General features: G+C 33.1%; 13 protein-coding genes across 13 annotated transcripts; 7 read left to right on the top strand and 6 right to left on the bottom strand. All coding sequences in view use genetic code 12, as the record gives it.

Moving 5' to 3' along the window:
• Positions 1–205: 205 nt before the first annotated feature.
• Positions 206–1,111, top strand: YHM2 (Yhm2p; the record flags this gene model as incomplete). Its single annotated transcript, XM_706157.2, has 1 exon — positions 206–1,111. One exon carries the CDS (start codon positions 206–208, stop codon positions 1,109–1,111), a length of 906 nt encoding a protein of 301 aa, XP_711249.1.
• A 242-nt stretch (positions 1,112–1,353) lies between these two features.
• Positions 1,354–2,925, bottom strand: SLY41 (Sly41p; the record flags this gene model as incomplete). The annotated part of the gene is made up of 1 exon (XM_706159.2): positions 1,354–2,925. The coding sequence occupies one exon, from the start codon at positions 2,923–2,925 to the stop codon at positions 1,354–1,356; it is 1,572 nt and encodes a 523-aa protein (XP_711251.2).
• Positions 2,926–4,867: 1,942 nt separating this feature from the next.
• NHX1 (bifunctional K:H/Na:H antiporter) lies at positions 4,868–6,859 on the top strand (the record flags this gene model as incomplete). The annotated part of the gene is made up of 1 exon (XM_706161.1): positions 4,868–6,859. One exon carries the CDS (start codon positions 4,868–4,870, stop codon positions 6,857–6,859), a length of 1,992 nt encoding a protein of 663 aa, XP_711253.1.
• Positions 6,860–7,009: 150 nt separating this feature from the next.
• Positions 7,010–8,998, bottom strand: CAALFM_C600560WA (uncharacterized protein; the record flags this gene model as incomplete). Its single annotated transcript, XM_706163.2, has 1 exon — positions 7,010–8,998. One exon carries the CDS (start codon positions 8,996–8,998, stop codon positions 7,010–7,012), a length of 1,989 nt encoding a protein of 662 aa, XP_711255.2.
• A 346-nt stretch (positions 8,999–9,344) lies between these two features.
• CAALFM_C600550WA (mitochondrial 37S ribosomal protein PET123) lies at positions 9,345–10,250 on the bottom strand (the record flags this gene model as incomplete). The annotated part of the gene is made up of 1 exon (XM_706164.2): positions 9,345–10,250. The coding sequence occupies one exon, from the start codon at positions 10,248–10,250 to the stop codon at positions 9,345–9,347; it is 906 nt and encodes a 301-aa protein (XP_711256.1).
• Positions 10,251–10,440: 190 nt separating this feature from the next.
• CAALFM_C600540WA (uncharacterized protein) lies at positions 10,441–12,285 on the bottom strand (the record flags this gene model as incomplete). The annotated part of the gene is made up of 1 exon (XM_706166.1): positions 10,441–12,285. One exon carries the CDS (start codon positions 12,283–12,285, stop codon positions 10,441–10,443), a length of 1,845 nt encoding a protein of 614 aa, XP_711258.1.
• A 198-nt stretch (positions 12,286–12,483) lies between these two features.
• CAALFM_C600530CA (mRNA splicing protein) lies at positions 12,484–12,744 on the top strand (the record flags this gene model as incomplete). The annotated part of the gene is made up of 1 exon (XM_019475441.1): positions 12,484–12,744. The coding sequence occupies one exon, from the start codon at positions 12,484–12,486 to the stop codon at positions 12,742–12,744; it is 261 nt and encodes an 86-aa protein (XP_019330986.1).
• Positions 12,745–12,804: 60 nt separating this feature from the next.
• CAALFM_C600520WA (uncharacterized protein) lies at positions 12,805–13,119 on the bottom strand (the record flags this gene model as incomplete). The annotated part of the gene is made up of 1 exon (XM_706167.2): positions 12,805–13,119. The coding sequence occupies one exon, from the start codon at positions 13,117–13,119 to the stop codon at positions 12,805–12,807; it is 315 nt and encodes a 104-aa protein (XP_711259.1).
• A 310-nt stretch (positions 13,120–13,429) lies between these two features.
• Positions 13,430–15,124, top strand: RAD52 (recombinase; the record flags this gene model as incomplete). The annotated part of the gene is made up of 1 exon (XM_706168.2): positions 13,430–15,124. One exon carries the CDS (start codon positions 13,430–13,432, stop codon positions 15,122–15,124), a length of 1,695 nt encoding a protein of 564 aa, XP_711260.1.
• Positions 15,125–15,608: 484 nt separating this feature from the next.
• CAALFM_C600500CA (NEDD8-activating protein) lies at positions 15,609–16,604 on the top strand (the record flags this gene model as incomplete). Its single annotated transcript, XM_706169.2, has 1 exon — positions 15,609–16,604. One exon carries the CDS (start codon positions 15,609–15,611, stop codon positions 16,602–16,604), a length of 996 nt encoding a protein of 331 aa, XP_711261.2.
• A 142-nt stretch (positions 16,605–16,746) lies between these two features.
• Positions 16,747–18,138, bottom strand: CAALFM_C600490WA (carboxylic ester hydrolase; the record flags this gene model as incomplete). The annotated part of the gene is made up of 1 exon (XM_706170.2): positions 16,747–18,138. One exon carries the CDS (start codon positions 18,136–18,138, stop codon positions 16,747–16,749), a length of 1,392 nt encoding a protein of 463 aa, XP_711262.2.
• A 3,349-nt stretch (positions 18,139–21,487) lies between these two features.
• FET31 (Fet31p) lies at positions 21,488–23,347 on the top strand (the record flags this gene model as incomplete). Its single annotated transcript, XM_706171.2, has 1 exon — positions 21,488–23,347. The coding sequence occupies one exon, from the start codon at positions 21,488–21,490 to the stop codon at positions 23,345–23,347; it is 1,860 nt and encodes a 619-aa protein (XP_711263.2).
• A 1,913-nt stretch (positions 23,348–25,260) lies between these two features.
• FET99 (Fet99p) lies at positions 25,261–27,141 on the top strand (the record flags this gene model as incomplete). The annotated part of the gene is made up of 1 exon (XM_706172.1): positions 25,261–27,141. One exon carries the CDS (start codon positions 25,261–25,263, stop codon positions 27,139–27,141), a length of 1,881 nt encoding a protein of 626 aa, XP_711264.1.
• Between the last annotated feature and the right edge of the window lie 463 nt (positions 27,142–27,604).

Genomic DNA, 27,604 nt, shown 5'->3' with positions numbered 1-27,604 from the left:
AGACCTCAAAAAAAAAAATTCAATTTATTATCAGCAGCGATTTCTAACATCAAATCAAAACTGATTATAGTTTAAAAAAAAAAGAATACAATAAGGAAAAAAAAAATTCACAGTCTTGCTCACTTTTCTTTATATATCAATATCAACAATATAAAACAAAGCCTTCCATTATATTTTTATTTTTCACCTCCCCCTGTTTTGAAATATGTCTAAACAAATTGAAAAGAAACCAATCAGCTTTGCTAATATTGCTCTTGGGGCAGGTTTAAACCTTGCTGAAGTGACTACTTTGGGTCAACCATTAGAGGTCATTAAAACCACCATGGCTGCCAATCGTTCTTTGACCATGCCACAAGCTGCTAAATTTGTTTGGTCTCGTGGCGGGATTTTAGGATTCTATCAAGGTTTGATCCCATGGGCTTGGATTGAAGCCAGTACTAAAGGTGCTGTGTTATTGTTTGTTTCTGCTGAAGCCGAATACCAATTCAAGAAATTGGGTATGAACAACTTTGTCAGTGGAATGGGTGGTGGTATCACTGGTGGGTTAGCACAAGCTTATTTGACTATGGGATTCTGTACATGTATGAAAACTGTGGAAATCACTCGTTCCAAACAAGCCAATACTCCAGGTGTACCACAACAAACTTCATTCCAAGTATTCAAAGAAATTTACCGTAAAGAAGGGATTAGAGGTATAAATAAAGGTGTCAATGCTGTTGCCATTAGACAAATGACCAATTGGGGTTCAAGATTCGGGTTCAGTAGATTGGCTGAAGAATCAATCAGAAGTTTGACCGGGAAATCAGAATCACAAAAGTTGCTGGCCTGGGAAAAGATTGCCAGTAGTGTTATTGGTGGTGGGTTGAGTGCTTGGAACCAGCCAATTGAAGTTATTAGAGTTGAAATGCAAAGTAAAACAAATGATCCGAACCGTCCAAAGAACTTGAGTGTTGCTGGGGCTTTCAAATACATTTACCAACAAAATGGTATCAAGGGTTTATATAGAGGTGTCACTCCAAGAATTGGGTTAGGTGTTTGGCAAACAGTGTTTATGGTTGCCTTTGGTGATATCTTTAAAAGAATGTTGAATACCGATGGTACTGGTCATTAAAAAAGTACAATAAATGGACAGGCCAAATCACTGGACGTTAGGAAATGAACATAAACTTGATTAATATTTCAAACAGTAGACAAGAAAACTTATTTATAAAGTAGTTATAGATAGATATTATTATTTTATTTTTTGTTGTTGTGATTGATTTTGCAACATCAAAAAGATTAATACACATCCAAAGAAAACAAAAACGGAAAGCTGAATCTATATTTTGATTATAAAACAAATTGACTATTTAATTAGTATTTTCCTGGATTACTGGCACTGCCTGAGTTTGAGACTGTGCCCCATCTATCATAACAGTATAACCCAAACAAAGTGATAACTAACCCTATTGATTGGCTATTAGAGAATTGTTTCAGTTCCCAAATAAATGAAATCAAAATAATAAATATTCTCTTTAAAATGTTGGCAATGGAATAGTTGATAGGACTAACCATTCCTAGTATTTGGAATGCTAACAATGATTGTACAAAATGACTCAATCCATTCAATAAAACTAAACTCATCACATATGAATTGAGTTGCAAAAGTGATATGGCGCCAAAGGCATTATAATTCATCCATTCAGTGACAAAATAAATTGGGCATGTCAAAATAAATCCAATTATAGAACAGTAAAACAATATAGTTAATTTATCTACTTTATTGGAATTGATTCTGAGCGATGATTTGTTGTTCATTGGAATAGCATTAGTAGATTCAACCGTTAATCTTTTTTTGGCAAAAATGTTTTGACTGACAAAAATAATCATGGAAATAAATGCAAATATTAAGCCAGTAGAATAATTATTGTTAGTGTTGATCTTGTCAAGATTATTATTAATAACACTGCTACCAGCACCCGGCACATTGTTTTGATTACTAGTATGGCTTTTTTTATAACAAGTCAACATGATCCCACAACATAATGGAATTAAAGTGACATAGGTTCTCATCCTGTACGATTTTCCAAATAAGAATCGGTAAATCAATACTGTGATAATTGGACTTAATGATTTTATTGTGTGAACGATTGACACTGGGATTAATGAAGTTGCCTTGTGACTTGTTATGTGGCCAATAAATTGGAACATACCCATGGGCAAAGTGGTTTGTATAATCAATCTTGTTGGTGTGATAAATTCTGAAAGACTGATTCTGTTGGTATCAGTCATTGACGGTATAAATCCTGGGGGTAACTTACTGCTAATACTCTCTGGGTTGACTTTAACTATGTTAAGAAATACTAGACAAAAAGTAAAACTAGCAGAAAATTGAAATTGAGTCAATGTTACCGGGAACTTGAAATCATTTAGAATCAATTTTGTTGAGTTCGACGAAATAATGGAGCATAAATACCAACCAATACAAAACGAAACAATCTTAACATCAATAGGAGGCAACCAACTGAAAAAAGACGACGCTAAAAAGTTGCTTGTGGTTACTGATGCGGCAGATAGTATAGGTTCGGGTGACGTTGGCTTGCTGAGTGGTGATAATGGGTAGTTCAAATTCTGGAACGAAGTGAAAGATGGGTTTGAAGATAATGGTGGTGTGTGTAATTGAATGTGGCTGTTGTTGTTGTTGTTGTACCCATAGTTGTTAATATTGCTTGTTAGCTTGGATAAGTTGGCTGATGAAGTGTTTGGGTTAACTTGTGACGAAATATAAGGTAAACCTGCTACTGGAGGTCTTTGTAACAGGTTACCGATACCACCATTTTGATACCGTTTATCATCTGATGAGGCAATCAAATCCTCTATGGACGGGTTGTATGAATTATACTGTTGGTAATACTGATGCTGAGTTTGATCTTGGTGCTGATACATTTTTTAAGCTGGCTGGGATCAAAAGGATTAGGAATGATATATTAAGCGAACGATAGTTGTATCCCAGTTGCAAAGTAAATGTTATACTAGAAAGTGATGGACTTTTGTAGAATAAAAGAATGAACGAAACGGAGTAACAAGAAAATTAAAATAGAAAAAAAAATTAAAAGAAAATGGCGATGAAATTATATTTAACCAGGGGAAATTTAATACAAATGAAATTACGTATTTTTTTTTTATTTATAGCAAACAACAACAACAACAACAACAACAAACATTCTACTCTCAAATACATCTCAAACCCACGAAGAAAAGAAAGGAAAAAAAAGAAATTTCTTTTTTTTGTGTGTACTATGTAAAGTGAATGATTCGATTGCAAGATTAAAATTAATAACCAGTAATCTTTTAGTAAGCGTGGGTGACCTACCAAGAATGAACGTGCACATGGTGGTGATATCTGGTCATACTGGCCGTATTTGTACATATGTGTGAATGTGTGTACATGTGTGTGAACTCGGGTCATATCTTAGTGCCTGAAAAAATTTTTAAACAGATACGAAATTTCGCCTCGCCGCACTACTTTTTAGATGTTCCAGAAACCGTCTATTAATTCAACACAGCATTGAGTATCAAATTACGATTTGAGAGGTATAGGGAATGAACCAATATCGAAGAGTAGAGAAAACAAAGCAGCTAGTTGGTAGATCGTTTTCAGACGCACAATGTTGATTAATTGTAATAATGGGAAAGTGGGTAATTCGGCAATGCAAAAATAATTCTTGGTTTCGAATGTACACCAAGAAGTTCACATTACTCCATATAAATCTTTGTACCAAGAAGTTTGGTTTGCATTCAAGGAAATTCAAAAAAAGGGGGAGAAAGTGGAGAAAGTTAAACAATGCTTAAGCAATAGGGAATTACTTGCTAATAATGGAGCTGGCTATTCATCTCCAAGATTAACTATTATACACGACCGCATATTTTTCTAAATGCTGGGGGCTACAAATCGTCAATCCCACACTAATTTATATTTATCCTTTTCCTTTTCAGGATTAAACTTTTGCAATATACACCACCCACATGTTCAGGATTAAGTTGATTTAGTTTTTGTTGAGATAGAATTGAGAGGGCAGAGTTAGGAGCTAAAGCTGGGTTTTATTAGAAGTGACTCCTTCTTTGTGAATACATGTCGATTTCATAATTTCATACCTTCAGTCAATTGAAGCGATTTACCCTTTTAAAATGACCCTATCCTTCTGATATTGTGGATTGTTTGTTTATCTTAGTAAAGGTAGTGGAGAATTGCTCTTGGAGTATGGTTAGGAATTGTAACATTGATCTATTTTGCAATTTTTTCAACGCGTTGTTGTAGAATCAATTCCCTACTCTAATAAACAAAAGCTAATACACGAAAAGATTTAGCAATTACTTTATATCTATTAGTATTCTGTTATATGCGATTTTGTTTCACATTCTTTTTCAATTTCAGATGTATCAATTGATTTAGAATGGCTTTTGTTAGGAGTAATAATAATTTGGAGCCATCCATAAAACAAACCAATCTACACGACCTACCCTGAGAGATTTTTTATTTTTTTTTTCTTCTCTCTCCCTCAATATTATTATCATCACCAATTATCGGCAATAGATACAATTTCTTGGTGTAATGTACACGCCCAAGATTTGTCTATGGAAAAACGACAATCTATCTACTCCAAAGGAAAAAATAATATAGCAAAAGGAAGATCCAAACATTGTTGCGTGTGTATCTGATTTCTTCTAGTTAAGTTTTGAAAAACACAACAATAGATTCAATTGAAGCTTCTTCGACTCCTTTTCAAACACATTTTTTTTTGCATTTGCTTTGATTATTGTCAAATTTCATTATAAAGTTGTTGTCTAGTTTTGAACACGTAATTGAGGATCAAAAAAGAAAACAAGAATGTCCAGTCTAACGATATATGCTGCCAAGATATTGCTAAAACGAGCTATATCTGGTGATTTGGAAGAAGATACCCCAGATCTAACTACTCCTGATGACGCCGAAGATTCAAATCCAGTTGAAAATGAAATTTTCTCAAGTTGGGCGTTGTTCATTTTATTGTTTTTGTTAATGAGTGCCTTGTGGTCATCATATTTCTTACAGCAACGAAGAATCAAGGCCGTCCATGAAACAGTATTGAGTATTTTTTGTGGTATGATTGTGGGATTGATCATTAGAATGTCACCGGGTCATTACATCCAGGATGCAGTTAAATTCAATCCAGGTTATTTTTTCAATATTTTATTGCCTCCCATTATATTGAACAGTGGATATGAACTACATCAAGCGAACTTCTTTAGAAATTTGGGTAGTATTTTGACATTTGCTATCCCAGGAACATTTATATCTGCCTTGGTTGTGGGAATAATTCTTTACATTTGGACAGCTTTAGGGTTGGATAACGTTAGTTTAGAATTCGTTGACGCCTTGGCAGTCGGAGCAACTTTATCGGCCACTGACCCCGTTACAATTTTGTCTATTTTCAATGCGTACAAGGTGGACCCCAAACTATACACTATTATATTTGGTGAATCGTTATTAAATGATGCTATTTCTATTGTTATGTTTGAAACCTGTCAAAAGTTCCATGGTCAACCAGTTAGGTTTTCCTCATTTTTTCAAGGGGTAGGATTGTTTTTAATGACTTTTACAATTTCAACAATTATTGGTATTTTTATTGGTATTTTAGTGGCATTGATTTTGAAGCATTCTCATATTAGAAGATATCCACAAATCGAAACATGCTTAGTGTTATTATTTGCTTACCAATCATATTTCTTTTCCAATGGTGCCCATATGTCAGGTATTGTTTCTTTATTGTTTTGTGGTATCACTTTAAAACATTATGCCTATTTCAATATGTCCAGAAGAACCCAAATTGCCACCAAATACATTTTTCAATTGTTGGCCCAATTGTCTGAAAATTTCATATTCATTTACTTGGGGTTGTCCTTATTTACTGAGGTTGAACTAGTGTTTAAACCAATGTTGATTATTGTTGCATTTATTGCTATCTGTGTAGCTAGATGGTCAGCAGTTTTCCCATTATCCAGATTTTTAAACTTTTTTTACCGAACAAGATTCGAAAGATATTCTGCTGGTACTTTATCAACATCAGCAGGAAATATGATCAACATGCCAGATGAGATTTCTCATTCATATCAAATGATGATTTTCTGGGCTGGGTTAAGAGGTGCTGTTGGTGTAGCCTTGGCCATGGGATTTAGTGGGGAAGCAAAATGGACATTATTGGCTACTGTATTGGTGGTTGTTGTTTTGACAGTTATCTTGTTTGGTGGTACCACAGCATCGATGTTGGAAATTTTAGGTATCAAAATTGGTTGTGTTGATGAATCGGGTGATTTTCTGGATGACGAATTTGACATTGAAGCTCCACCTCGTTTCCCACAACAACTGCAACAATCTAATATTTCTTCAGTGGCCAACAAAAATCAAAATATTTACGGGAACAGGAGATTTGCCAGATCTTCAAAGCTTTCGAATTACAAAGACAATTTGTCAGCAGTTAATTTACTAGATCAAGAACATGGTGGGGTGCCCAATACTGGCAATAGTTCTACCAGTAATTTTGCCAATGTTAATGATGACGACGATGATGACGAAATAGTTGGCAGCGATGTTGATGATTTCATTAGTGGATCTATATCCAACAGTACTAGCAACATCAACAACAATAATGATAGAGGTGGGGTGTTGGGAGCTATTTTGAGTGCTGAAGAACACGCAAAATGGTTTACTAGATTTGATGAAGAGGTATTGAAACCAGTATTATTGGATACTTTGCCATCGACAGGACAATCGAGTCAAAATAATAGTACAAGTAATCTAAATAGTAGCGGTAACGGTAATGGCAAAAGAAACCAAAGTTAATTCAAATAGATTTCACATATATTGATTTTATAATAATTATTATACATATTTATTTGATTTTTTGAGTTGTTAATTTGTTTTTTTCCTTCTTCCTTTCTTCAGCAGCATCTTTGTCTTGGGTAAAAGAGCTTGTAATCTCTGGCTTTTCTTTTACTTTAAATTTAGCTTCTGATGTTTTTGTTTTTGAATTTCTTGCTGAATAGCAATTTCCTTATCAATTACCCATTTAACCAATTTATAAGTTCTTGGTGTCAATATCAAATCATTTAATTTCCCATTAAATCGAATACAGATTTCATAAAACTCATGCATAGATAAATCGTGTAATTTCCCCATCAAGCAACTATGCTTTTTAGGTTGAGAATTTTGCGGCACATAAACCGATGCTGGTAAATAATCAATATAGTTTGTTGTGGCTCTAATTGGTTTCTCAAGTAAATTTAGAACTTTACAAACGTCATCATTACTAATGATATCGTACTTATCCTCTTCAATTGAATATTGTAACAAGTTTGATATAGCAATAATTGAGTTGCAGAAATTGATGGGGTTGATTATTCTTGATTCATTGTCTCTTTTTATAGTGATTCTGAAAAATATCCCAATATAGGTTTGTAAGAATTTATCTTTATAATTCTGATAAATTTGCAAATAGTGTTTGAAGTTAAACAGTTTTGCAAATTTTTCTTGTAATTGATTGGCGTCACCAATTGTTTTTTGAAAATTTCCAAAAAACTGTGAGGCAAAATGTTGAATCAGTCCAATGAGTTCTTGTACTTTATTGGATTTCTTTTTTCCCTCAGCAGTGGTAGATGTATTGGCTTGATATTTCTTAATTAGTTCCAGTGACTTTTTGTCAACAGGACTAGTGTTAATAAACGAGTTCCCAAATAAATTGTCTGAATTTTGTTTACTATCACGGTAGTTATTGATATTGCCTTTAAGTCCAGAAATCTCTAAACTTTTTAATGCATTCAAATCACTTGTGCTTCTATAATTGATTCTATCTGTAGTTTCCTTGATTACCAATGCACACTCTTCCAATAATGAAGTCCAGGCGTTCAATTTCTTAGAACGAAAACTGAAAATTTTGAAACGTAATTTGAGCGCCTCCTTATCTGAACTAGTTGCTAAATATGCCAATTCTTGGAAAGCAGTCAATCTACTCAATTGATAGTTAGGGTCCACGTCACGTAACCCAGATAATAAACAATTGAGTGGATCAGTACTGTAGCTCGAAATTGGTTTGTTGCCATCAAGACACCCAATAGTCGCATATACATTGAAAACATGATTGACAACTTCCCAGCTTAAAATAATGAAAAACGACAAATAACTCAACTGTAAATATGTTATCCAACTAGTGTTATTATTAGGAATAATATCACTATCCAATCTGAAAATCAATATGATCAAAATGAAACTCTTATAAATATAATACTTAACTAACCAATAAGTTATAGGAGTCAACGATATCACAAATAAATTCAAACCCAAAGAATTACCCAACAAAATAGGGAGGTGCTTAAATAAATAATTTTGAGGTTTATTTCTGATATTACCAATTTCAAAATTTAAACGTTGTCTTTGGAAAATCAATTGATTGCAAGTGTAAAAAAATGAAATGAAAACAGGATTATACCAATAGTAAACCCATTGATCATTAATTATTGGATGTTGACGATACTCTTTAGATAATATATAGTAATCTGACAAGTTAAATTTCAATTTCAGGGTGAAAATTATCACCACTCCGAATATTAGCCAGCTAGATATCAAATACCCCAACCAATTGATCAAAAATTGGAAGGATAAAATTGAATAATAAATTTGTGCTCCCAATGTTTTATGATGAGAATATTCAACAATCAAAAACTGTTTACGGACTTGACGAATTACACTTAAAGTAAAAAAAATGGTTGGAACTTTGACACATATTAATACAGGAATGCTTTGCCAAATCGAATGATTTGTATCTGAATTTGAATTCGCCGTGGGCATAAATTCGTACACTAATGCTAGAATGAAGGACAATATTAGATTGATATTAAGCACAAATCTCAAACGTTTGTTCAAAACTTTGTTGAAAAGTGCTTGGTAATCATACACCTTTGTGAACTCCCTACTAAACGTTGTCATGTTTAAATGACTATGCAATATTCAATGGAGAAAGAGGAATTGTCGATGAGTTTTAGGATTTGTTATTTTATTTTATTTCATTTCATATTTTTTTTCTTCTTCTCCTTGAACTCTCAATATTTTCTTCTCTCTTTTTTTGTATTGCTATTTGGTGATGTTTTCCTTCAATGTACAAAACTCTCTCTAGCAAAAAGAAACTAATATAAAATGATTCTTACAAGATTATTAGCTGATAAATTAAAACCAGAATACGTTAACTTGCTTTATATTTACTATTTACAATTGATAAGTTTTCTATGCCTACCGCTGAAGAAAAACACATGTGATAACACTTTTCGTTCTCTCTTTAGTTGTTTTTGAGGTTCAATTGAGCTTGTCTTTTGACCTTCTCTCTTTCTCCACTCAACAATTCTTTAACTTGTTGTAATCCTGGTTTACCATCAATTTCACCCAACACTACATCTGTAATCTTTTGTTCATTAGCTTCAGCAGTCAAGTAGCCCAACAGTCTATTCTCCAATTTGGCTTCAATTGTAGTGTGCTTTCCTTCAAAGACACCAACATCCACTTCAAATGCTCTATGTATAGCCTCTTCCAACTGTTCTTCAGTAGTGATAAAATTAGCAGCGGCATGGTACAATTCTAACACCTTCTGTGCTTGGTTTTCCTTATCTTGTAACTCCTTCAATTTTCTATTCAAATTTCTTTGCTCTTTTAATAATTCAATTTCTTCTTTAGTTCGTCTTCTCATCATACCTTTATCTAATAATGCTTGCATGGTCGGTAATCCTTCAATGTTTTTATTTTGGTGTTCCAATTTTTCTTCTTGTTGCAAACGTGCTTGACGTTCCAAATTTTGTTGATGCACTTTTTCTTTCAATTCATCAATTCTATTTAATCTTTTCTCTTCTTGTAAGTATGCATCTTTCAAGAATTGAGCACGATAATATTGTCTTTTATAAGCGTCTCTTTCTTCTTCGGGTAACTCATTCATCTGTTTTAATGTCAATTCTGGAAACTTAATCTGATTTATTCTTTGTTCAACAGTGACATATTTCTTTGGTGGTTGTTTACGAGAGACTTCTTTCCCGTTAATTTTTGGTAAAGGAATACCTTCAGCATACCCAGTCTCTATACTGTGTTCTTTTGCTTGTTCGTATTCAGTGGGTGGACGGATTGGTTTTCTGAAAATTGGTCTTACTTTTGGTAATATCCCTGATTTACCTCCATATTTTAATACGTTTCTACCCATCTTGCTAAAAAAGTTGATATATTTATGTAGTTGAAGTCTATTGGTGGAGAGTCCTTTTCCTTACAAAAAAAAAATTTTTTTCGATTTATTTCGTTTCACTAACTTAGAACAAACGATACAAAATCTGTCCTCAAAAATATTTGTACATCTATACACTACCAAATAATTCTTGCAACCAACTTTCGATTCTTCAAGGTTTCCCCCAAACATTATAAATCTTTTCCAGTAAAGCTTTACCAATTTTTTTATTACCGATTTGATCCTTAAACTCATTCATCATCAAGTCTCTTTTAATATTCGTGTCAGTAGTAGCATGCTCTGTATGGTAATATTCAAGTAAACTTTTTGGTGTTGGGAATCGATTTTGTATTACCACTGCCTTCTCTAGTGATACTCCCCGAATTGTCATCAACATCAATATAAACATTTCCTTTACAGTCATCTGGTTTGTTTTGCCCAACATATCTTGAAAACGCGAAAACAATTGAACACATTCATAATCTGGGTTGTCCTGATGAGGTTGAGTTTTCTCAAACTTGTTTCTAAATTTTAAAAGTATATTTAGATAATCTTGTTGGTTTTTTATATCTTGGGGCTTGATCACAATCAAGTTTGATTTTAAATTTTCAATAACTTTAGTGTTAGAGGCAATAAACGCTGTCGTTTCATCGATGTCTTTAAATCGTCTCAAGTACAATCTTGCTGTGGTCATTGTTTGGGTTAAGGAGGACTGTATACTATCCATCAAGTCGTATACTTTGTCTTGATAACTTACCATATCTTCAACAAGATAATAACAATGCTTGATGCCAGTTTTTTTCATTCTATTCTTTTGTTCTTGGAACCGTCCATCTTTTATTGAATCACATAAATCATCTAGTCTTTTTCTTTCACAAAGATAGTTCAATACAGCCTCAGTGCCCGTACTTGTATTTCTACCAACCCATAATACATCTCCTGAAGATAATGGCTTGACTTCACACTTGACACCAAGTGTTTGTAATCTGGTTTGAAAATGGTCCCTGTCAGCTCGTGATCTAATTTCACGGTTGTCCATATAGACAATCACTTCATAATCTTCCTTTCTCCATACTTCATACTTAATGCCATCATAAATTCTATTACCAGCATCGTGCTGCAGCGATGGCGGCGTTTCACCGTTTCGTAATTCCTTTTCTAACATTTTTTGAATGGCTCTATTACTATGAACAGGATTACTTATTCTTCTTATTGGCGAGCTACTCAACATTGCACGTCCTGCTGGTGATGATAACTCAAAACTTGTGTCGAGTCGAATTCCATTATCGAATGACTGTTCCATTATCATATTTCTGTCGTTCTTTTTACTACCTTCAGGAGGAGATGATAACCCAATGGCAGTCTTTAATTGCTGTGCCAACGACACGCCTTCGTCGGTCAAAAAATAAATCTTCGGTGACCTTCCAGTAGTTGAAATCAAATTATGATTCTCTAAAGTTTTGGCAGAGCTCCATGCAGAATAAAACTCTTTTGAAGCTGCATTATTACTGAATGAACGATCACAATATGGGGTTGCTCCTGCAATTATTCGTTCTTTAGTCATTCCATTTCTATCTTTATCATAAAGATACAATGCAATTAAAATGGCAAACCCTCCTGATCTGTGTTTGGGAACATATTTTGGTTTGCTCTTGCTGGAAGTTTTGGCCCGCTTGTTAGTAGTTTTAATGGTTGAAGTTGACAGTGTAAGGTTGGATTCTTCCAAATCTAAACGATGCTTTTCTGCCACATCCATAAACCCTCGAGGTAGTGTCAATTCATTTTCTTTACAGTGTTTAGCAATTTTCTTTCTTAATTGATTGGCTGTTTTATCTCCTACGTATTTAATCAGTTTCAATGTTTTCAAATCACATATGGGAAGTTCGTATCCTCGTAGTTGAAATAGAATTTTATTGTATAGATCTACCATTTTTGATCCTCTTTTCGTGGCATTTATGGCCTCTTCTTCAACCCATTGTATGAGTAGTGGTTTAAAATCGTCATTCACGACAGACATTGGTGTGTAACTGAGTTAATGATATATGGAATAAAGAAGGTGAAATAAAATCAGTAAACAGACGAGTTTTTAGGCGTGTTTCAAAACAAAACGGTATAATTATGAGAGAGCGAGAAGGGGGAGTTAAAGAAAAAAATTACAAAACAAATTTCAAGTTACATCCACTGTCAGACCATCAACTAGAGTATTCCTTTAATAATGTCATCAAAACAAACTAAGCAAACTAATCTTCCTCCTATCAATCTTATATTTAAGTTTTTACAACAACTGTCAGTGGTTACTATATGGTTATACGAGCAAACACAATCTAGAATTCAAGGCAAAATCAGAGGATTTGATGAGTTTATGAACATTGTCATTGATGACGCAGTGGAATTGTCAAATGGGAAAAAGTCCGAACTTGGTCGAATACTATTGAAGGGTGATAATATTACTTTGATTTCAAGCTTGGATGTATAGGCTGAGCCGTTATAACCATGTATATTAAATGTATATAATTAGAGAAATTACCAATTATTATCATACAAATTTGACTTTTTTCTTTTTGGGAGACCCCGAAGGAGATGCTGTCGGCGAATCAATTGTCAACCCAGTTCTCTTGGAATAACGAGATTGTCTCTCTTCCATTAAAAGTTGAGCATTGTATTGCAGTATTTGTGCTTCTCTTTTAGTTGAAATTTGTTGCTTTTTGGTGGGTGATTTTATCTTAATTTCAGATAGTTTCATAGCAGATAAAACCTCTCGTGATAGTCGTATAACTACAATAAAGTTTAAATCCAGTTGTTTTATATGAACGTTATGGTCATTTTCTGTGAACTGTATGTCATTATCCATCTCATATTCAAAATTCTAGGTGGAAAGTGTCGTGTTCATAGACAGAAAAAAAAATTTATTAAAACGTAGAAGAAATACACTAACAAGTGATGATGATGATAGCCTCACACATAGTTTGTATTGAATATTACATAATCAACTCTCAATTTTTTATGCTCAGTTTTGAACGTTTTTTTTTTTTTTGTTTATTTCAAATCACGTTTTGTTTCTCTCTATACAAACACGTCTTTTTCTTCTTATAAATACAAATATTCATAATTCACAAACCCTTCCACCCACACTTAAAATACACAGTTATAAACCTTGTAATATGAACTCTAGACCTGCACCTCCGCAACCACGACCACCACAACAACAACCTCAGCAACCTCAGCAACCTCAACCCAACCAACAGAGGCTTCCCTTTCGACCAGACGAGTCACGAGCTCGTCGTTTGAATCAACCACTTGAACAGCATGCAAATCCAATCAATCCGTCTAATTTTGCTGCAAGAGAGTACACAGAACAAGAACATAAGGACATACAAACGAAATTAAATAAATCGTTGGGTCCTGAATTTATTAGTTATCGTGATGGTCCAGGTGGAACTCGTGTTCAATACATTGAAGGTTGGAAAATACTCAATTTGGCTAATGAAATATTTGGGTTTAATGGATGGAACTCACAAATTGTGTCATGTCAAGTTGATTTTTTAGATACTCATGGTGGTAGCGGTAAATTTTCAGTAGGGATTTCTATGGTTGTTCGTATCACAATTAGAGATGGAACTTTTCATGAAGATGTTGGCTATGGATCTATTGAGAATTGTAGAAGCAAAATTTTAGCACTTGAAAGATGTAAAAAGGAAGCACTCACAGATGGATTAAAACGATGTCTTAGATGTTTTGGTAATGTTTTGGGTAATTGTTTATACGACAAGACCATTGTTGCTCAAATGAAGAAATTAAAGAAATTTCCGATCGAGTTTGATCCAAATGATTATTATCGTGATCCATTATTGGTTGAAAGAGAAAGAAAGAAGAATATAATTGAAAAACAACATGAAGAACAAAAGAGACAACAAGAAGACGCGTCAAGGTTGGATAATTCAGGTCAACAGGTGCAGCACCAGCAACAAAATAACTCAAACGTAGTTTCAAACGGATCAATTCCAGTAAATGGGCAACAAAATCATCAAAACAAAGGATCTGATATTGTCGAACCTCTAGAAGCAAATCAAGGTAATACTCGTGCAGGACAAGTTCCACAGCTTTCCCACCATGCAGCAGCTTTTGTTACACCAAAACTGCCAACCAAAGTGGTCAGCTATGTTCCAACAAGTAAAGAAGCTGAAGAGTTGGATGATTCATTTATGTTCAGTGATGATATTTTTGATGGGGAATCGCAGAGTATTTACTATCCTCCAGAAGTTCGGGAACATGAACAAAATCAACAACAACAAAAAGAAGAAAACCAGGGAGTAGCTAGAAATGGTGCAACCAAAGAAACGACAAACAATGGACGATCTGAAAATCGACCTCAAAACGAGTCTATGGCAGTTGATCAAAATCCACCGGTGCTCATGAATGCTTTTGTGACTGCAAAATCAGCTGAGGTATTACAACAATCGCCAACAGTTGAAGCAGCTGCCAAAAACATTGTCCAATTTGATCCTAAATTTGTATCTCCCAATATGAGAAGAACTGTTGATCCTACCAAATCAGTACCAATTAAACGAAGTGATATTAAAAATAGTGTCGCTACGACACCGTCACCATTGGGTGTAAACACATCTAGTAATCGAATTAATAAACCCATGATAACATCAAACAATAATAATAATATCAACAATATGGGTAAGAGGATTGGAATGCCACCTCAACCAAGAACAAACAAACTAGTTAATTCGGGAAATAATCCTTCTTCGGGTATACCGCACACTGTTTCTACTTCTGTTAATGGTGCAAGTGGTAATGAGAATGTTGAAAATAATTCTACAATAGCTAATACGACTGTTAACCAATAAGAGGAGGGTTATAGGTATCTAGAATTGTGGAATAAGCTAATATTACAATTAGATTTTGATTAGTTGTAGATTAATCTATATAGGTAACAATAGAGATTGAATTTATTCTTAACAGTGTCACATGAAAAAGACAATTAAATTGATAATAACCGGTTTCATGTTTCTTTTCCCATTACATGTTGATAATCTGTCTTTCTTCATAAAATCTTTCGATAATAAAGTAACCAGAAATAAGGAAATACAAATGAGTAGTAATTATTAAATGGGGGAAGAAAAAAATGGCAACATGGAAGGAGGATTGAAGGAGGAGGCCGATACAAACAAACAACCACCAAAAAAAAAATGCATTTATAATACTGAATTGAAACTGTCCCACTCATCTTATATATATAATAATATTTCATCCTATAACCCAAACCATTGAGAAATATAAGGTTATATATACTCTTCTTCTAGTTCACTTTTTTTTTCATTCATTAAGATCATGGCATTTGACAACGTTAGAGATATATCATCAATAGAACCCTTAATATCCAATATTGGACCATATAATGAATTTTCTGAAGAATACAATCTGGAAACTTCATTTAAAGCACTTTATGAAAGTAAAATATTAATTATTGGAGCGGGAGGATTAGGATGTGAAATATTAAAAAATTTGGCGATGGTAGGATTTAAAAATTTATACATTATAGACATGGATACTATAGAATTATCTAATTTAAATCGACAATTTTTATTCCGTATGAAAGATATTGGGAAAAGTAAAGCGGAAATAGCTGCTCAATTTGTTAGAGATCGAATTGATGATCCTTCATTGAATATAAAGAGTTATTTTAATAAGATTCAGGATAAACCAATTGAATTTTATCAACAATTCAATCTTGTTATAAGTGGATTAGATTCAATTGAAGCCAGAAGGTGGATCAACGCGACATTGATCTCTTTGGTTCCACAAGGGTATATGATTCCATTGATTGATGGTGGCACTGAAGGATTTCGAGGTCAATCAAGAGTTATTATTCCTACTGTCACGTCATGTTTTGAATGTTCATTAGATTTACTATCTACAAAAGTAACCTACCCGGTATGTACCATTGCCAACACTCCAAGATTACCCGAACATTGTATTGAATGGGCTACACAGATAGAATGGAATGATAAATTCCTTGGGAAAAAATTGGATGGAGACAATCCCGAACATATTGAATGGGTATATCAAACGGCATTGGAAAGAGCTAACGAGTTCAATATTGGTGGAGTTACTAAACATTTAACTTTAGGGGTAGTGAAAAATATTATTCCTGCAATAGCGTCAACTAATGCTATAATTGCTGCAAGTTGTTGTAATGAAGCATTTAAATTGATTACTGATTCTAATCCAATATTAAATAATTATATGATGTATACGGGGGATGATTCGATCCATACTTATACTTTTGAGCATTCTAAGAAATTGAATTGTATTTGCAGTTCATAGATTTATAGATAAAAATGTATATTTGATTGTCATTTATTGAAAAAGATGTATTAGATGAATAGTTTATTTATACAATATTTAACAGATTTAACATGAAGATCTAGACAGATAGAACCCCTCCAGCTAAATTATAAAACTTTCTTTACTTGTTTATTAGCTGATTCATTTCTTCAAGTACCATGGAATTGAATTTTTTGATATTATCAAGATAAATATGATGGCCACTATCCTCAATTATTTTAACATCACTTTTGAATTCCCCCTTATTGTTAATGATAGCACTACATATTTGTCCACCTTTTTTATCCATCCAATCTTCTTTACCATACCACCAAGAAACATCACAAGTAATTCTATCTATCCCTCTATCAACCAATGGATGTCGAGCATCAGCTCCAGGAGCTAATAAATAATTCAACATATATTCACCAGAACCTTTACTTTGGAAAATTCCATAAGAATATTTATGTAATAATTTTTTTTCTTGTCTAGTTAATTTATCAAAACGTCTTGATGACCAGCCACTAACGATTTTAGAACCTAATGGACCTAATTTTCTAACAATAGTGAAAGGTGATATGTTTCTTTCCCATAATTTAACAAAATATCGAGGTACTTGAACAGGGGTTTGATGTTTGATTATAGCTCCTGGTGATACCATTAATAATTTGGAACAAAATTTTAAATTTCGATTAATGGCTAATGTTGCCATGAGATATGCCCCCATGGAATGAGCCATAACAATAGTTTTATCACTAGGAATATTTCTTTTCTGTAACCAAGTTATAAATGAATCGTGAAACCAATTTTCCACTTGATCTAAATTTTGAGGATAAAAATTTGGTCTGGAACTACATCCATAACCTAATAAATCAATAGCATGAACAATATATTTGTTGTTTTGGGTATTATTGGGTTGGAAATTTGAAATTTCATCAAAATTTTTCAAGAAAAATCCAAGTCCAGCTCCATATCCATGGACCATTATTAAATGATGATATTCGTCATCGGGCATTACTTGTGGATTGTAATTTTCAGGATAAATGACAAATTCATTTATATAGTTTCCCTTGTCATCGATTTCAACTTTCAATACTTCAGATGATCTCCCTTCTTTCGTCTTTACCTGTGGATCGGGAGTAGGATAAAAAGGTAATATGGATAATAAATCATGTTGAAATTTCAAAGGATTGTTACGATATTTGTAATCTTCAAATGATTCGTTTATACTCAAGGGGAAGTTATTACTGAAGATTTTCGATAATGGGACCGATGTTGGATGAGTTGAACGCTTATAAGTGGATATAAATTTTCGTTTCGTTTTGTGTGTTATTGTCAACTCGTCTTCAACCGTATCTGCTACTGTTGCTGTTGATGTTGCTGTAATTTCAGTCGTGGTTGACGAGTGCTTTTCGTTATATGATTCGCATTTTTTAGTTTCAAAAGTTGATGGAGCTATAATTTTATAATAGTTTTTAGGAGAAGTGTCTAATAAAGTACAAGAAGTTGTTAATAATCTCTTTAATATTAGCATGAATACTCTTGAATCATATAATCTTCAACAGGGTGGAGTGCTGTATATAAAATTCTGTTGTTGTTTGGTATCTGGAGTGTGTGTCCCAGAGAGAAAAAAAAAAGAATACACGCTGAGAGAAAAAGAAAAAGCTTTTCTATTTTATTCTGGGGTGTGGGTGTGTGGACGTAAAATTTAATTCCACATTGGTCGGCCGAATGGGAAAACGTGGAACGAAGAAAAAAAAACGGCACGGTTGCAAATTGTAGATTTCACATTCAGTTTTTCTTAGCCAAAATATGTTTTATGTTCCATTACAACAAAGTGGCCAAACAAACATATTGCATTTTTTTATCTTTACCCATAAATACAATAGCTATGTAACCGTCAATAAATAAAGAAATGATTTTATGAGATTTCAAGTAAGATGATTATGAAACCTTACTGGATGTATTTTTTAGGACAAAAAATACAACCAAAACTAACAAAAATGCGTTGATGTAACAATTTACATATCTTTACTTACCAAACAATTAACACTACCCCTCTGACTACGATTTATGATTAACAATAACAAGCAAACCAAACTTCTCCATAGAATACAAGCGATACGATAACATTTATCCATCCTTGATATTCAAAGGCCCTTTCATTTTCTCAAAATTATTAAAATTTCTGATCGGGGTTTGAAAACAGTATGTAATACGAACTACTATTTTTTAGCCAACAGTTGGCCCTTTACTTGTAGAAAAATAAAGTGAAATCCGATAATATATGCAAGTCAACTAGTTTTTTTAGGCCAATGCTGTCTGACAATAGACTAACAATGTGTTACAAGAATAGCCTAAGTACAATTAATTTGCAATTTGACAGTTTGACAAGTTGAGTATCAATTCAATTTTTCAGTTGTTGTTGTTGAGCCAACGTCAACCTACAATATGGCATATATTTGCATTATATGCATGCAATCCTAAAAGAACAAGTGCATCATCATCAGTATCAACCGCTTACTTAAACTTACATAGAATAGCAAATAAACCAGCTGATTTTAATGTTTTGTTAATCCCACACTTCGGTTATTTTTAACATTGGTGCAAAATCAATCTTCAAAATACATCTAATATCAATACAGACCTAAAATGGGAGATCCCTGAAAAGTTCTTTCACGATCAAATTTAATTAAGCCACATAGACTTTAAAATAAACACCAAGAGCTTCTTATTTTAAGGTCAGTAATTTATTGGTTAACAAGAGATGAATGAAATACGAAACGCCGGGATATCAACCATTGTTTTTTGTTGACCAATAAAGTCATTAGCCAGTATAAACCTAAAACTTTACTCGTCTAAATGAAGTTTACAATTTGTGTGATTTTGTTAGTATTGCCGCCTATTGATTTCTTGGTCTGTTGCGATTTTATTTTTTTAGTACGATGAATCTCAGCCAATGACAGGCGATACAACAAAAAGAAAATGGAAACCAAATGCAATTAATTAATCTCGAACGGCAATACTCTAACTAAATTTTTGTTGTTGTTCTAGTAACAACTATAAAGCTACTAGCCAARSMAATTGACAACAATAGTTGTAGTCGATAAGGCGATATAGGGAAACAATAGTAATCAAAATTTGTTTGTTATAGAATCTACAAAAAATCGGGTTTTTATTTGCGAAGCTCGCTTTTCTAATACTTATAATATTAATTATCTGATCAATCAATTACTCTAGATTTAAGTACACAAAAAAACTTGCCAAAAAAGAAGAGGCAGAATAAATTAGTTTCAAGTAAAAATTAGTGTCTGCATATTCAACTGTTTTCAGTAATACAATTCTCAATACATTTTATAGAATTAATTTATGCACAATCACTGAGTTTGTTTTTCTTTCTGTGTTGAAAAAAAAAAAATTTTAGCCTCCTCCTCATCATCTTTCCCTTTGTCATATGAATAATTATTACTACTTATTGATCGATATCGTTAATTAATATTTTTGTAAATCTTTAGTGATTTTGTTGAGCGATTTTTTCTTTTTTTTTAGCCAGTAACCAATTAGATGCGATGAGATTTTAATTGTTGACACGTAGACACTACCTTTGTTGTTTTTTAGTTCTCTATATAGTCCTATCTAAATTGAAATACGTTTCGAAAAGTTATGCAGAACTGTGGATATCATTACTTTCAATATTACATTTACAGAGATTGGCGTATTGAATGTTAATTGAGTATAAGTTTGACTTAAAAGGGGAACTCACCCAAGAAAAAAAAAACAATTAGTTTTCATGTCAAGTGAATGAAAACTCTTAGTACTAATAATAACCAGGGGGGGGGGACGAGGAGATTAATACATAGTTTAGAATTTCAAGTACATCTGCCCTGATTTTTTTTGTGTCCTTTTTATTGAATTTCTTTGTTGTGTTCAAATGTACCTAACAATACAAAAAAGAAAAAAAAAATATTACTATCTTTCCCAATCTCCTAAATATTAATGTCTGCATGAGATGAGGCAGAGATTGTTTAGATCTCATTGGTTGAATTGAAATATTTTCTTTTTTCACTTTTCTTTTTCCATTTTTTTTAGTTTTTTGTAAAACTAATTTTAGTTTTATTTAACCCTTTCTACATCTACCAAAATAATACTTATATACAGTAACCTCTATTTGTGTAACAGCATTTACCAATACTTTGTCCATTTTCATTGGAGCTGAACTAGATCTAAATCTTTTCTGAGTCGCCAAGAAAAACAAATTGATTCTCTATCAACTTTAGTCCAACAAGTTTACAGTACCTTGTCATAAATATCATCAATCCAAACCAAACCAACCACCACATCTTTAGTTTCTCTGCCATATCTGACTTGTCTTTTGTAAGCAGAGAGACAGAAAAACAGACACAATTAAGATAATCAAACGTTAAACTCTCTTTTTTTCCCTTTTTCTTTTGTCTTTTTTAGTCTACTAATCTCTGCCATCTTGTTCCCCCCCACCACCAAAATAATAATTCAATTTCACTCAGGTGAAAGAAAGAAATTGAAGACTTTCCATAAAATATAAAAGCAAATCCATTTCTCTTGCAACTTAACATTGAGTCAATTTCTCTTTTCCTTCTTTGGGTTTCTCTATTGTCATTTTTTGTATTTTTTATTTTTAAAAATAACCAAATTAGTTATTGAAGGGGTTTCATTCATTAACAAATTTGCTCAAGTCAAGTCAAGTCTCATAGTCAAAGTTAACATTTCATTGCTACTGTTACTTTTCCACCCCTTGCTCCCGCTGGTATTGTCTTTTCCGGTTTCCCTAACAACTTGGTGATTATTATTTATCCCAAAACAAAAATTATATATATACCCAGAAGGAAGGAACTATTTTTAAAAACATGAGAAGTTTATCAATTTTTTCTTTAGTTTTCCTTTTTTTCTCAACATTAATTACTGCTAAAACCCATACATGGTACTATAAAACTGGTTGGGTGAATGCTAACCCAGATGGTGGATTTGAAAGACCAATGATTGGGTTTAACGATAGTTGGCCGTTACCTACTTTAAGAGTTAAGAAAGGTGACACTGTTAATTTATATTTGATCAATGGTTTCGATGACAGAAATACTTCTTTGCATTTCCACGGTTTATTCCAGCACGGTACTAATCAAATGGATGGTCCAGAAATGGTTACACAATGTCCTATTCCACCAGGTGAAACTTTCTTATACAATTTTACTGTTGATGATCAAGTTGGTTCTTACTGGTACCACAGTCATACCTCAGGTCAATATGGTGATGGTATGAGAGGTGTCTTTATTATTGAAGATGACGATTTCCCATACGACTACGATGAAGAAGTCATTTTAACTTTGGGTGAACATTACCACGATTTCTCTGATGATTTACACAAGAATTTCATGAGTAGATACAACCCTACTGGTGCTGAACCAATTCCACTGAACATTTTATTCAATGAAACTAGAAACAACACTTGGAAAGTTGAACCAGGTAAAACTTATTTTGTTAGAATCATCAACATTGGTAGATTTGTATCTCAATATGTTTGGATGGAAGATCACGAATTCACTATTGTTGAAGTCGATGGTATTTACGTTGAAAAAAACACTACTGATTTGATTTATATCACTGTTGCTCAAAGATATGGGGTTTTGATTACTACCAAGAATTCTACTGATAAAAACTATGCTTTCATGAACAGAGTTGATATTGATATGTTGGATGTTATTCCTGATGAATTGGAATTGAACGGTACTAACTACATTGAATATAACTCAAAAGCTGACAAACCAGAACCATACCTTTTGGATTCTATTGATGATTATTTTGATGACTTTTACTTGAAGCCTTTGAGTAAAGAGAAATTATTAGATGACGCTGATTATACTATTACTGTCGATGTGCAAATGGACAATTTAGGTAATGGTGTCAATTATGCTTTCTTCAACAACATTACCTACACGACACCTAGAGTTCCAACTTTGTTGAGTGTTTTGAGTGCAGGTGACGATGCTTCCAATGAATTGGTTTATGGTACTAACACCAACAGTTTTGTTTTGCAAAGTGGTGACGTTGTTGATATTGTATTGAACAATTTGGATACCGGTAAACATCCATTCCATTTGCACGGTCACGTATTCCAATTAATTGAAAGACACGAAGAAATTCCAGAAACAGAAGATCCAGTTGGTTATAATGCTTCTGACCATGCCGATTGGCCAGAATACCCAATGTTGAGAGATACTGTTTATGTTAGACCTCAATCTTATATTGTTATGAGATTCAAAGCTGACAACCCAGGTGTTTGGCTCTTCCATTGCCATATTGAATGGCATTTGGATCAAGGGTTAGCAATCCAATTGATTGAAGATCCTCAGGGTATTCAAAAGAACGCTAGTCAACATATCACCGACAACCATAAACAAATTTGTGAAAAGGTCGGTGTATCCTGGGAAGGTAATGCCGCCGCCAACAGTAAAGACTACTTGAATTTGAAAGGTGAAAATGTCCAACATAAGAGATTACCAACTGGTTTCACTGCTAGAGGTATTGTTGCCTTGGTATTCTCATGTATTGCCGGTGTCTTAGGTTTAGCCACTATTGCCTACTATGGTATGAATGACATTGCCGATGTTGAAGAAAGAGTTGCTAGAGATTTGGATGTCGACTTTGATGAAGAAGATAACGAAATCGTCAATGAAGGATCTTCTTCTTCTGGTAGTAATTCTAAACATTAAAGAGACTAACATGAAAATTCCAATATTTCAATTTAATGCCCTTCAATTTAATAATTTTAAAGTTCAAAAAAATGGTTTTCGAAGAAATATGTGTGTGCGTGAAAGATAAATTGGATTTGAAATATATTTATCTTTTTTGAACTAACCTTTGGAAAACTGCAAAATATTTCAAGAGAGGGGGTATAAATTGGAATTGAATTTGACTGCCTATTGCTATAATTTTTTTTCATTCATTATTATTTTATTTTAACGACTTGACTTGATGACCAATTACATTTTAATTTTTATTGCTTGTTATATAGAGAAACACCCCTTAAGAACCCCCCCCATTCGTATCCCGTTTTTTTTAGATTTGTGATATATAATGTTTTAATTTTACTAATATATACTACCTTACCCGTTTCATTCTAGATATTTGTATATCAAGAGGAAAGAGGAAATTCTCAACTTCAATCTAGATTTTAAAAAGTGCCAGTTAAAAAAAGAGCATTAACAAAATGTGCATTTCATATGGTAGCTACTATAAAGACCTGGGATAGTGAATCAATTGCAAATACCACTAACAACACAATTAGGTGTAACCTGCAGCAAATTCATAAAACCACCATCACCAAATTCCAACTACACAAGCTTACTTAAGCAAACTCAGCAGCATTTCCAATTTGAACTACTTTTGTTTAGTAAAAGTGGCATAGAAATGCTATTGTTGTTTTTTTATTTTGTTGCACATCAGGTAGGCTTAGAAGAATTAGTTGAAATTTGTTGTAAAACAGGATCTGCGATATTTTATGTGCAGTCCGTTCAAATTCAATTCAGAGAGTTCGACGAATCCTTTATCATTGCTATTCTATTATTCTCTGTTCTCTATTACTTTTCTTATAACAACTATCAGACTTTTACTATTATTATTATATACAGATCATTAGCCTCGAATCTATAGAAAGTTAGAGCACCACATATTATCGGTAGTAAGTATTAATTAATAAAACCTTACAAATTCTTTTTTTCCCGCTATTGTTTTCTCTGCAACTCATATTAATTGGATAAATATATAACAGTACAAGTTTTAGGTGTTGCATATGTTGCATATATTCACACTCACATTTGAACGTGGGCTTTCCACGGCTCTAATCTTATCAATGTTTTGGTCTATACATTTTATAGCATCTTTGAACTGACAGACATAATTATTTATTTCCCTCATAGTTGGTGTTTTTAATTAATTTATTGCGATTGGCCCTTCCTTTGAAAATGATACTGTCAGTTTTTTTATTATTTTCTTTTTATTGCTAGATGTAACAGCCAATTAATTTTCATTTATGTCTGAAAATCAACCGGGTTTAAGTTTTCCCTTTATCTGATAACTAATCTTGTGAAAGAAAAATTATAAATAGCACCACATTAGCCACTGTTTTGAATTTTGATACATTTCTTGGTCCATTTTTCTTTATTCAATAAGATAATTTTTTAGCCAAATACCTTTGCAAAGTAACGGCAACAATCAATTATCAACAACTCATTCCCCACCCTCCATCCCATCAAATTTGCTTTCTTCTTTGCATCATAATTAAAGAAATAATAAAATAGTTTTCTTGGCAACGGCTAATCAACTATTATCAAGCCGAACTATTATTATTTTTTTGGGTTTCTCGCTTGCAAATTATTGTACATAATTATACACTTTGCCATAGAAATAGCAACCAAGAAGTTCAGAACAAAGTTATTCCTATTGTTAGTTAAAAACTCAAATATTTAATTGGATTTGGTTTTAATTGAGTACAGCTGTTCTGCTCCCAATATTGAACACAACAGTATCGCTTTGGTTTAAACACATCTGAAAGATACAAGAACATTCTGGCTAACAGAATAGCAATCAACAAACAACAACCAGGAATCAAAAAAAAAAACAAGGGATGCGGTTTATTGTATCATCATTTATATTTTTTATCTCATTTTTGCTGTCATTAATAACCGCTGAAACTCACACATGGTACTTTAAAACCAGCTGGGTTGATGCAAATCCTGACGGGGTTTTTCCTCGTAAAATGATCGGGTTTAATGATTCTTGGCCTTTACCTACATTAAGAGCCAAAAAAGGTGACAGAATTCAATTGTATTTAATCAATGGTTTTGAAGATTTGAATACTACTCTACACTTCCACGGTTTATTTCAACATGGCACTAATCAAATGGACGGTCCAGAGATGGTTACTCAATGTCCAATTCCTCCAGGTGAAACATACTTGTATAATTTCACAATTGACGATCAAGTTGGAACTTATTGGTATCATAGTCACACCTCAGGTCAATACGGTGACGGAATGAGAGGTGTTTTCATTATTGAGGATGACGACTTTCCATATGACTATGATGAAGAAATTGTTTTAACATTAAGTGAACACTACCACGATTATTCAAAGGACTTGATGCCAGGATTCTTGAGTAGATTTAATCCTACTGGTGCTGAGCCAATCCCGCTGAATATTTTATTTAATGAAACCAGAAACAATACATGGAAGGTTGAACCCGGAAAGACATACCTTTTGAGAATTGCCAATACTGGTAGATTTGTCACTCAATATTTGTGGATGGAAGATCATGAGTTCACAGTTGTCGAAGTGGACGGTGTTTATGTTGAAAAAAATACAACTGATATGTTATATATCACTATTGCTCAAAGATACGGTGTCTTAATCACAACAAAGAATTCAACAGACAAGAATTATGCATTCATGAATCGTGTTGATGATACTATGTTGGATACAATTCCTAAAGATTTACAATTAAATGGTACCAACTATATTGTGTATAATGAAAGTGCTCCATTGCCTGATGCATATGATGTCGATTCCATTGATGACTATTTGGACGATTTTTACTTGAAACCGTTAAATAAAGAAAAACTTTTGGATGATGCTGATTATACTATCACCGTTGATGTGCAAATGGACAATTTAGGCAACGGAGTTAACTATGCATTTTTTAATAACATCACTTACATGACACCAAAAGTTCCTACTTTGTTGAATGTTTTAAGTGCTGGTGATGCTTCAACTAATGAACTAGTATATGGCTCAAATACAAACAGTTTTGTGTTACAAGGTGGTGACGTTGTTGATATTGTTTTGAATAACTTGGATACAGGTAGACACCCATTCCACTTGCATGGTCATGTATTTCAGTTGATCGAAAGACACGAAGAAATCCCCGATACAGAAGACCCAGTTTCCTACAACGTTAGCGATCATGCCGAATGGCCTGAATACCCGATGAGTAGAGATACTGTTTATGTGAAACCCCAGTCATATATTGTCATGAGATTCAAGGCTGATAACCCTGGTGTTTGGTTTTTTCATTGCCATATTGAATGGCACTTGGATCAAGGTTTGGCTATTGTGTTAATTGAAGATCCAGAAGCTATCCAAAAAAATTCAAGTCAACATTTAACTGATAACCACAAACAAATTTGTGAAAAAGTCGGTGTGTCATGGGAAGGAAATGCAGCAGCTAATTCCAATAATTACTTGGACTTGAAAGGCGAAAACATTCAAGTAAAGAGGTTGCCAACTGGGTTTACTGCAAGAGGTATCGTTGCTCTAGTGTTTTCATGTATTGCCGCATTTTTGGGAATAGCTGCCATCGCCTACTATGGTATGAATGACATTGAAGATGTGGAAGAAAGAGTGGCAAGAGATTTGGATGTGGATTTGGATGAAGAAAACGAGGACGAAGAAGAAGCAGAAATTGTGAACGAAGGTTCCTCTTCTTCTGGAAGTAACTCTAAACAACATTAGTGATGAAAAAGTGTGAATTATTTTTTGTTTCATTTAATTAATTTTTGGCATCTTGGATTTAAATGAGGTTTTTGAAGAAATATGTGTGTGCGTGAAAGATAACCCAGGTATGAAAAAGAGTTTATCTTTTTTGAATCAACCTTTAGTTAAATAACCAAAATATTACCAAGAAACTATTACTTGAAATTAAAATTCCAACACTGAATATTCTTTTGTTGCTTTAACGTTGATTTTTATTTTATTACAATTTAATGACTTGAACTTGATGGCCAATTACATGACTTTTTTTTTTTAATTATTTCTTATTATATAGACAATTACCCTTTTTAACCCCCCCTTTTAATTTAGTATTACCTTTAGTTTGTCAAAGTTGTTATACTAATCATACAACTTTATAAATATAAATTATTTTGCCCCGTTTGAAATAAATAATTTAATATTGTAGAGTTGGAAATTGTGAGAG

Source organism: Candida albicans, chromosome 6, assembly GCF_000182965.3.
Source record: "Candida albicans SC5314 chromosome 6, complete sequence".
In the NCBI taxonomy this organism is placed as follows: domain Eukaryota; kingdom Fungi; phylum Ascomycota; class Pichiomycetes; order Serinales; family Debaryomycetaceae; genus Candida; species Candida albicans.
Note: the sequence above shows the minus strand (reverse complement) of the source record. Positions and strands in the feature narration are given on the sequence as shown.